At 28.7% G+C, this 11,300-nt stretch overlaps 1 protein-coding gene across 1 annotated transcript; it reads right to left on the bottom strand.

Moving 5' to 3' along the window:
• Positions 1-562: 562 nt before the first annotated feature.
• LOC101505263 (probable E3 ubiquitin-protein ligase XBOS32) lies at positions 563-6,365 on the bottom strand. Its single transcript, XM_012717991.3, has 11 exons — positions 5,810-6,365; positions 5,218-5,691; positions 5,057-5,116; positions 4,794-4,865; positions 4,521-4,690; positions 4,267-4,427; positions 4,052-4,110; positions 3,830-3,876; positions 2,893-3,033; positions 2,299-2,390; positions 563-1,282 (listed from the first exon to the last, which is right to left on the bottom strand). Exons 2-11 carry the CDS (start codon positions 5,410-5,412, stop codon positions 753-755), a joined length of 1,527 nt encoding a protein of 508 aa, XP_012573445.1. The 5' UTR covers positions 5,413-5,691; positions 5,810-6,365; the 3' UTR covers positions 563-752.
• Between the last annotated feature and the right edge of the window lie 4,935 nt (positions 6,366-11,300).

An 11,300-nucleotide genomic window follows, 5' to 3' on the forward strand; every position in this document is an offset into this window, starting at 1 on the left:
ATTTCCGTTAAGAAAGAATACACAGTGATGATGATAAGCATATGCACGTGGGATTGTGGTCCATTCATATATATGAACTGCTCATAGTTGACACATAACTTTACAGAATTTAATGTTGAACACAACCACAAGGCAAATTTAATAAATTTGTAACCAACAACTAAATCAAAATGGATCCTCTGAAGTGCACATTTTTTTCTCAAAATAATGGTCGACATCACCGAGAAACAACACCACATTATTAACCATATAATCAAAATGATTTTGATTGTTTTTCTGAAGTTCTAAAATATCCAGATTGAAATCCGGACGATTAACCTTAAACAAACGATTATAAAAGTACTAACTCTACAAATTCACCGCATATGATTGGTCTAAAGATGGATCTCGTTTTATTTTTTTGTAAATTTTAATACAATTATATTTATTTTCCAAATTTTATTTGTTATAATTTTTTCTAAAAATAGTAAAATTTTACCCTTTTGACTGTTTTTGTGAAGTTTGTGTTAGACATATCATGAACTAGTTTATAGATTGTTGTGTAAATCATCATCAATAAATGTGAACCCAAAAAAAAGGCTTGTTTCGGCTGAACAATTGGGGTGTTATTTACAACTTGCAAGCTAATAACAGTGTCAACATTGAATGGATGATATTTTGAATGATAAATATTAACTTTGGATATTGCTATTATATTGGTGTGATAATAAAATGAAAACCATAAAAATGACTTTAAAAGTAAATAATTAAAATCAGCATCCACTGCCTGTGGAAACGGATTGATGGAGAGAACAAAACCATGAAGACTTCTTTCTCTCATCATGAGAAGATGATCTTCTAAAACCAGAACCAGAACATCTGGCCAAATGGTTCCTCAAGTTCCTACTCAAACTTGTGCAAGGAACCAATGAAGGACTAACATCAGCTCCCAAACAAAGACTAGAGTTGATTTTGAATGAAGAGAATCTCTGGCAACTCTGCGACCGAAACGATCTCGAAGGGGAGGAAATTTTTGATCTAGTTGGTTTGCAAAATGGAGTCGTCATGTCGGTGGAATCTCCAAGCACTTCACTTGAACATGTGCAAAATGTTAATGATAAGTTTGTTGTTCTTGGCATTTCCTTAGGTAGTGGTCTTGTGCCTGGAAGCTTGACAAACGAGACTATGCCATGGCGGCAAAGAGGACAAGCAATTGAACCTGGGGGACCATGTGTGGTTGTTGAAGCAGAGTTTGTTGAACAAAGGTACAAGGCACATTGTGTGCAGAATTCATGATCACACCCTGTATTATCAGATCCACCAAATTCATGCATTAGGAAACATAAAATCACATATAGATCTCTGAGACTATTAGTGAAATATATGAACCAGCAGTATTCATGCCAATAACAATAAAGTTTAAATGTCAAGTTAGTACTTTATTTTTTTATTTTAAATTAGCTACACATGAACCCTGATCGGAGTGCAGCGATTTTTAGATTGACAAGGTCACTTTTCTCTAAAGAATAAGACTTAAAAAAGCCACATATTCTAAAACACGGACAATGTTGATTTCATAGGCATATTTTTTGTTTTCTTTAGCAGGTTTTTCAGGTTCTAATCCATTGCATAATTTTTAGATTGTGCATGTGGCACATCTAAAAATTAATATTTTACATTTTACAACATGCAAGACTAAATTAAAACATATATAGATAAAGGATTAACTGAAAACAAAATTTAATTTTGCGACAAAAAGGCCAAGAGGTAGATGACAATAGCATGGGTGTAAACTATATAACAACATATAAAATGAAATAAATGAAACAGAAAAAGATCACATGGATTTGACACCATACATGTTCATGGAAAGATAAAAACTGCACAGTGCCTGGTTAGAAAGGGATATGACTGTGCCATAAATAACTTCTTATGGAAACACTTGCAAAATACATCTCTCTCTATGGCTTTATTGATTAACCTTTGATTCAAAACTTATCATTACCAATAGATAAGAGTAGTTATGTTTTTTTCCCTTTGTTTTTGGTGTGATAACATGTGTTGTCACCTTTACCTTTTAATTATTTGATCTTATTATTTGACACATGCATACCACTTATAGAAAACACTGACCAACTTACTTTATATTTGTAAATAAATATATCTGTCAAAATGAAATGACTATATATTGTAAATAGAACATTTTGAAAATATCACCTTTGCAATTGTTGCACATAAAAAGTTTATTTAAGTATCTAAAAAGGCATTTAGTGTTAAATAAAAGGGTGTTTTATTTGTCAATTTAATAGACATATATACCTTCAACAGCGACCATGCATTTCCTTTCCAAACAAACTGCACATGGATCTAAACACGTAGGTGCTAATTCACTTGTCCTCCATCCACATTCTCTGTAACATATGATAACAACAGAAGCAAGAAGAAGGAAAGAGCAATATTAGTAACCTTTGGAATACACAAATTTTTTGTGGCAGAGTAAACTGGCTTTAATCAAATCAAGTGTGGATAAAATCATATAACTAACTTCACTCATTATTTTCAAGTTAAATGCATACAATTAAACATAAGTTTTAGTAAAATTTCCCTAGTATCATTTAATTCTAATTTATATTAGGAACTCTTTGATAACCAAGCTTGTCACCGCATTCAAAGTATAGTAGTTATTGAAACTCATCCAATAGTAGACTTGAAGTCCAAGCAGAGTCAACAAATTCATGAAAAGAAATGCCATCATTAAAATCAAATCAAGCAAATTTCTAGAAAAACAAAATATAACTTGGTTCTCCACAGGAAGACCAAATCACCTAGCAACCAATATCAATCACAAAAGGTTATTAACTGATAGTAAGAAATTGGTTGAATTTTTAAGAGGATGGCAATGAAAACACATACCTAGCAATTCTCACAATGCTCATAAGTGGAAGAGATATATATGGCGAAGGAAGAACTTGTAAATTTTCTGCTGGAGGTGTTTTTAAGGTGTCCTCAAGCCAGTTTCTATGCCATGAACGAGCAACCATCAACGGAGTCCATCTTCAAAACAAAAATCGATAGAGTAAACCAACCAGTTTGAAATTCATCTAAGATACATAGTGCTTAAGACCATAAAAATCTCTATTTGCTTCATGCAAGTACAACAAAACACACTATACAATGTCATGCATAAACTGATATAATTACATACAGTTCCAATATAATTGCATCTAAAGTTCAAGGTGAGCAATGCAATATTCTTATCCAAGAGAGAAAAATGATTTTAGTGCAAGGCTAATTTTTATAGCATATGTTCATTTTCACACACAAAAACCTGGAACGTGAATACTCTTAATCAAATAAATCATTAATAAATTAAACTCAAATTTCTGGTAAAAAGCCAAGTGAGCTAAATAGGGTTTGTTTGAATTGACTTATTTGAATTTATTTACTAACATAAACATTTGTTAGACTGTTTAGGAGAGTTTATAGAAACAACATATGACATGTTCATAAATTGTTGTTAGTTTATTTTCATAAGCTCTCTAGGATAAATTATATAAACATTTTGACTTTTTTTACATGTTTTATAGAAATAGTTTATACAAAAGCATCTATATGATTAGCGTTTATCTATAAACACTTAATTAAGTTGTCTACCCAAACAACTGTTCTAGTAAGTTTCATAGAAAGTTAAAAGACAAGGGGGAGGGATTTGTTTGGCTCTTCTAGAAGATTTATAAATTTTCAATAAACTAAATAGATCAAAATATTTATTTATATCTTTACCATGCCAGGTTATAAATAAGGTAACTTCATCACACATCAACCTTAACAAATATGTAATGATACATACCCATTTGCATTATCAGCAGTCAGACTAGCACCCTTGGCAATCAACAGCTGAACCAAACAAATAATACAAAATAAATAGAACTTCAATTTGAAGAGCAGTAATATACCCAACTAACTTAAAATTTGGATATTCATTCATCTGGAAGAAAAACATATTTTCAGTTCCAAATGTAAATTTTTCTCCTAAAGCAAAATAATATTCTAAAGGAAAATAGAAACACACTTGACAACACTGTGCATTTCCACCACATGCTGCATAATGGAGTGGAGTGCTCCCAGAACCTGCAAGTTAGGGAAAACCTGTAATCAAAATCTCTCACTTTCTAGCTGTACCAATATGGAAACAATCGACAGATAGTAGGAATATAAATGCGGACTTTCCAAATCAAATATTTGACATCACTTTATCACATGAATTAGGAGATGCTAAATAGTTACCAATTAAATCAATAGTAGTTCCGTCCTCTACGGTAACCTCGGATACAGAAGCTCCCAAGTCTAAAAGCAACTGCACACTTTCAACATGCCCATTCAATGCTGCCATATGCAGAGCAGTGATGCCACCATCAGCCGTTTTGTTAATTACCTCGCAAAGACCACTTTTTATGCAACCATTCAAAGACAAAATTAACTCACTGCACCAGTTTATAATGGATGACTACAAATACAATAGGACTTCTAAGTAAAAGTACCTTCGATCAAATTCTGAGATGGATTTGTGATCACCTGTCTGTAATACAGCCCAAAAGTCAGGTATGCTCGGTATATAGTCCACCAGGAGGAGCCGAATGCACCTGGTATGGCCGTTTAAAGCAGCCAAATGGAGAGCAGTACCTCCATTTAGGTAATCTGCTTTATGAATCTGCATTCAAATTAAACAACTGATATATTACAACTCATTCCACCAATAATTTATCACATTGTTAATAAAATGGTACAAATTAGGTTGGCCGTAACGATCATACGTTGGCGTTAAAAATAATCAGAGTCTGAACAACCTCCCAGTGACCATGTTGGCAAGCTTGCATCAATGCAGTCTGTTAATGGTATAAACTGTTAAATAAGTAAAAGAAATTGCTCTCTCCATAAATGAAAGAAACATGGCACAATTCATACCCAAAAATTTAACATAAAAAGTTATAGTCAGGGTGTGTGCTAAATTGAGTGGTAACTTTATAGTCAATTGAATTAAGGAAAAGAACATTCAAACAAAGTAATATTTGATTACCTGACCGCGATAATTCCTGAGATTAATATCAACTCCAGACTCAAGCAAGAGATACACTATCTACATCAATGCAGAACACAATAAATTCGTCGATACGAATTGTGAAAAAACCACAATACAAGAAAATGAGGTGCATTGAATTGAATTGAAAAAACATATACCTCATGGTGGCCGTGAGCTGCAGAGTAATGCAAAGGCGAATTGCGAACACCGAAGGTAGAATACCTTGCAAGGCGTGGATTATAATCCAACAGGGCCTTAGCCTCTTGAACATCTCCATCTCTTGCTGCAGAAACCAATCTCTCCCCAGATGCAGAACACCCAAAAGAATTCCCAACCAAGCTTAGAAATTTCATGTCCCTCAGCAAATTATTAATGAACACAATAATTAACTAATCAGAAAAAGAGTTCCTTCCTTCACAGCCTTAAAAAAAAGGCCCCAATTTTACTTTTTGACAAAAAAATCCCTGACGTGGAATCTTCAAACCTTGATCAATCCGAAATCCTATATGGGATCATTCAATTCAATTCACCAAACCAACAATAACCCTTTCTCAAAACATCAGAAGGAATTGGTTGAAACTGTCAAAGACCACCTTTGCATGATTCTTGAGGTTTTCTCCACAAACCATAAACTGCTCAATAAATATTAAAAAAAAAAACAATTATTAGTAATAATTTTTTAAAAATTAGGTAAACAGATTGTGAATTTCGAGAAACCAAACAAAAAACAAAACGCAGAAATATTTGTACCATCAGAAGAATATCTCAAATATCTATTGAATTCCCAATTCGCCAAGCGGAATTGGTGTGCCTAACATCAAAATCTAAACATTCCTTATAAAGAATGAAAGTTAAAACAGCTCCAAATTGTTCCCAGAAAACAACATTTAGAATCACACCGTAATATACATCCCCAAATATTTCATATAAAAAAAAAAAAAAAGGAATAAAAAGTTTCCCTACGTAGATAGAATTTTGAGACGTTTGTGGTTTGTAGGAGAAAATTGGTGATGAAATAAAATTCAAAGCACCTCCTCCATTAACCGAAGGGGTACGCAAATATTAAATTACAACGAAGATGATGGGAATGATATTTTTGGTTAAAAAGGAAAATTGCTAAAATTGGGGAAAAGAGTAAACTTGAGCTTATTTTAGTTGACATGAGAGAGAGAGAAGAAAAGGAGTTGGTGTGAGCATGATTGAATTGGTTATTAAAAAGAGTCAATTTGTTTCTTTGTCCGTCCCCTCCCTTTGCGGAGGAGAAATTCATTCCTAATATCTATCATCTATCATCTTCATTTTCATTACACCCATTTTTTCTTATTCACTATTCATTCATTTATTACCTATTTTGCCTTTTCTTCATAGGACCGTTATTTTTATTTACGTCCATCCGTCTTTATAGTTATTTCGATTTTATATATTAATATTGTTATTTGCAATCTATAAGTTTCATAAAATTACTTTTTAAACAAATTAGTTCAAAATGTAGCTTATGCTATGACGCGATAAGTGACGATAAATTATTTTATTCCCACCGCATGCTAAGCATTTATATATAGTAGAGGCATAAATAATAAAATATATGTTCAAATAGATTAATTAACTAATAAGTTTAAGATGTCATTTTAAATAAAGATTAAGATCTAGTGTGAAATTTAATATTATAATATATCTGGTAATTTTTTACTCAACAATCTATATAATATGATATATTTTTTCATGAACAAATTACAAATGCTAAAATTAGTGGGTTAAAACAATCAAATCAATTAAAAAAAACAAAGAGACATGAATTATTATTTTTCGTTACTATTTTTTATTGTAATATTTAATATTTTTTTGTACAAAAAAATTATAAAGTTGATGATATTTAAATTATAAAGTTGATCGTTAAATTGAAATATATTATTATATAAATTTTAAAAATACGACCGAATAAAAAGAGAATGACCAACAAACTCAACTAAATTAATGTCCGTATATAAATATGGGTTGGATTAACAACATTTAAGTTTAAAATTATTTTGATTCATTGAGTTTGACTCTTAAAATATCGGCTGACACATGAAATAGTCCAAGATACAAAAATTTATAATTGCTTGAAAAATGTAATTTTAAGTTGATTTAAAAGGTAAGAAAAATAGGTTAATTATTGCATACAACATAAAATAGTAAAATGTGCTAGGACACTGCTAATTATTCTTTTATAAGAAGTGCATTGATGATCATATATATATAATATAATTATAAGTTAATATTATTTAAGCAGTTAGAAATGGTATCTTTTAATTCAATTTTATTTACTTCGTGGTCTAATTTTGGATTATTTGACCCCTTTTTCATGGAAATCAGATAGTTTAATACAAAATAGGTAATTGTTTGTTAGCAATTTCTACTGTATATCATGAAGAAAAAGTATCTACGGAGACTATCAAAATTTTAATTAATAATTGAATTATTTTATTCCTAATTCATCAATATCAACATTTATATATTGCATATTAAAGGTTGATTAAATTATAGTACTTGTATATTTATCTATTGATTTTAATTCTCAACAATTATATAAATTATTTTTATAATTAAAAATCATACCAAATAAAAAAGACTTAAATGCAAAACTTAAAAAAATTATTTTTGTTTTGATCTTATAAAACTTAAAAAAATTCACAGTGCTAAATCTATAATCTAATTACATTAATTTATTAAAACTATGTCATTTAACTATTATTCATTTAATTTAATAGTATTAAAATATATCAATTTGCCAATGTGCCTCAGAACACACATTGCTGGATTTTTAAAACAAAGTAATATTGGGCTTGTATGTTTGACCCAGAACCATATTGGAGTGTGTTGAAAAGCAAAATTTAGCTCGATGACCAGTAAGATTTTCTCTTATTATAGCGATGAAGAAGAAAAAAAGTGTTTATTCTTTCTACTTGTTCCGTCAATTTTAAGGTGTATTTTGACAAAAAATAAAAAGAAAAAAAAATAAATAAAAACATCTATGATTTAACTAATTGAAAAAAGTCTTTTGAAAACTTTTGAAAATATAATGGATTCAAGAAGAAACTACAAAAAAAAAAAGAACTTATCAAAATAGTCATCAACTTCTTTTATAGTTGTGCCTCTCAATTAAGATCATCTATCTTTATTTAACGAGCATTTTCATTGGAGATAGATATATAGAATAAAATAATATTATTTTATTTTATTTTATGCATTCATTTATCTTCAAATAAAAATTTCTATTAAATTGAGATGATATAAACTCATTTATTTACATGATTTTATTGTCTTAAAGATTTGTCCATTTTACAACGTTATATTTAATATAAATTTTAAATTAAATATATAAATTTTTTAAAATATTTTTTTTATTATATTTCATTTCAAATGAAATATTATTTATATAGATTCACTTTTCTATGTATTACGCATCAAAAGCATGATAGCTTAAAACTTATTTGTTTTGGGACTAATTATAGTAGTATTTTAGTACATTGGTAGTATCAATTTTTATGTATGATGTGAACCGTAATACCCTTATCATTTGGTTCTTGTGATTTATTTAGCCCTTTAATGATAATGATTGGCATGACAACAATTATAACTCCAAAAAACACAAAGGAAAAAGGCTGTCTACAACGAAGTAGTGGAGAGGCAACAATTTTGTGATGTGAATTATGGATATCTCATGCTGTACTGCGTTGTCTAACCCAACTCTGCATAGACAATCGGAATCTTTCGTGTTTTATTTTCATTCACATTACAATACTAAAAAGTATAAACATTATGTACCTTCTTCGTGATTCTTTTTTCTATGTAATGCATTATTTTTCTTCAACTTTTTTTAAGACCCAACTCTAATATCATTTATTTTACTATATAAGTCTTTTATTAATCTCGTGTTTTAGATACCTTGAAATTATTTGCACCTCGTATTTCAGTCAAATGCCACATCTGAAGAACATTTCTTTCGCAAATCTACCAATATCACTGTGAATATGAATATGAAAAAGACACATTCAATAAAAAAGAAAATTCAGGTTTTTAAAAATAAGGACTAGTGTTTGTAAACATTGTTTTAAATGGAATTGACTTTTTAAAAAATAATTTTTAAAGCAATTTATGTACAATTTAATTAATGTAAATTTTTTAATAATTTTGATTTTGTTATATTTATAGATTTTTTTTTTATTTTATACTATTGACTTGAACGTTGTGAATTTGTACATATATTCAATTTTTTTTTTAGTTTCAACGACATTGAATATATTTTTAGTAAAACAAAAATATAGCATTAAGGCACGATAATATATAGTAGCTTAAAAGTAATGCTCATTATATTCACTAGTATGACAATATATATATGGCACATTTTGGTCCCTGTCAATTGAGTTTGAAACATCTTTGTAGATCACTATAAGTGGAAATTATGGTCATCCTAAAGCAAGTGTGATGCAAATGATAACCATTCTGTTGCAGGTAAGTTCCTGTCATTAGTTCATGGGTTTGTTGTCTTTTTTTTTTAAGATCATAGTTTCAAGAAATTTAAATATCTTATGCTTCCTTTTATTTTGTTTGTTTGTATATATTATTCTACTTATTTGCACTATTGTTTGGCCTTCATTGAAGCAACAAAGTTTCTTGCAAGTAAACATTTTGTTCCTGCTATTATCTACTCATTTGTTGGCCTTATATTTAGAGAAGTAGTCTTGAAGTTTTACAAATTTTTATGCAGCCTATGATGGATAATTTGGAGACTCGGCCAAATTATGAGGCTTTTGAGAAATCATGAGGTGCAGCAATTCCATCTCATGTGCCTATATAATGTTTGTTTAGTGGGAAATTATGAGCAAATAAAAAGAAAAAAATTAAAGTCAAATTAGACCATTACTTCAAGGGTAGAATGATTTATGCACCAAAATATTAAATTTTGTGTTTTGTACTTCTTCCACAACGTATCAGAGAAGATAATTTAAGTGTTAAGTATCTTGTGTGATATATTTGTGAGCATTTATTCTTTTAAGAGCACTAATGGATGATTAGCAAGGGATATATGGACACTAGGAGATTTCTTTATGGTGTATTGGTTTTTGTTTATTGTCAAAGTTATGATGATGTGTTTAGGGTATGGATCGACGAATATACAATGTACCGATGTAAACTATATAAAGAATGAGTCAATGTTAATTAATATTTTTCTTTTTGTTATTATATGCAACTTATTATGTTTCAAGTGAGCTGATTTATCTTTAGAGGAAGAGGATCATCATCTCGTGCACACCTTTTAAATTTTTTTAGGTTCCTTAGTATTATGTCTCTATAGACTATTGTAAGTTGTATTACCATATTTAATATAGACTAAATAACATTTGTGATACTTTAATTTAATTTCAGTTAATGTTTTAGTTATTTATCTTTTTTTTTTTCTCGATTTGGTCATTTATTTTAATTTTAAGTGACAATTTAATTTTTTATTTTTAAAATATCAACAATGTTATCTTTAATTTTTGCAAAAATTCATCAAAAATTTCAAGCAAACCCAATAAAATTAATTAGTATCCTCAATATAATGCAATTTCGTCAAATTCATAACTTAAATCTTTAAATAAACTCATATTTTTATCTCTAACAACATCAAATAAAGAATGACAAATATGAATTTATTTAAAGATTTGAATTACGAATTTGATGAAATTTATATTATATTAAATAATATAATTAATTTTATGGATTTTGTTTGAAAATTTTGATGAGTTTTTTAAATTTTTGTAAAAAAATAATAACATTGTTGACATTTTAAAACATAAAAGATCAAATTGTCATTTAAAATTAAAATAAAAAAAAAATAAAAACTAAAAGACTAAAACATTAACTAAAATTAAGTTAAAGAACCGGTGTTATTTAACCTTTAATATATAAACTATAGATGTTTGAACCACATGTGTGTTAGATGTTTGAGTCATTTTAAGAGTTTAATTGTTATATGCTGTCAAAATAAAAAAAATAAAAATGACTATCAGCACATTACAATAATTCATGAATATAATTTTAAAAATAATTATGATAAAAATAAAATATCTATAATAATCTAACAATTAAGAATTAATTTAAAATACAATAACTTTTTTGACAGCATATATAAAATAAATCTATAAATATATGGATCATCCATAATCATATTCATAATTAAAAGTGATGATTTCTTCCCTTCCCATTTTCATGTAAA

The sequence above is a fragment of the Cicer arietinum genome, chromosome 7, assembly GCF_000331145.2.
Source record: "Cicer arietinum cultivar CDC Frontier isolate Library 1 chromosome 7, Cicar.CDCFrontier_v2.0, whole genome shotgun sequence".
Lineage (NCBI taxonomy): Eukaryota > Viridiplantae > Streptophyta > Magnoliopsida > Fabales > Fabaceae > Cicer > Cicer arietinum.

Excerpts from the sequence above, each read along its gene's own strand:
- LOC101505263 (XM_012717991.3), bottom strand. The coding sequence starts at position 5,412 with ATGAAATTTCTAAGCTTGGTTGGGAATTCTTTTGGGTGTTCTGCATCT. Across the intron at positions 4,428-4,520 it reads ATCTCAGAATTTGATCGAAG|TGGTCTTTGCGAGGTAATTA; the intron begins GTACTTTTACTT and ends TTGCATAAAAAG. Across the intron at positions 4,111-4,266 it reads AACTACTATTGATTTAATTG|GTTCTGGGAGCACTCCACTC; the intron begins GTAACTATTTAG and ends CCTAACTTGCAG.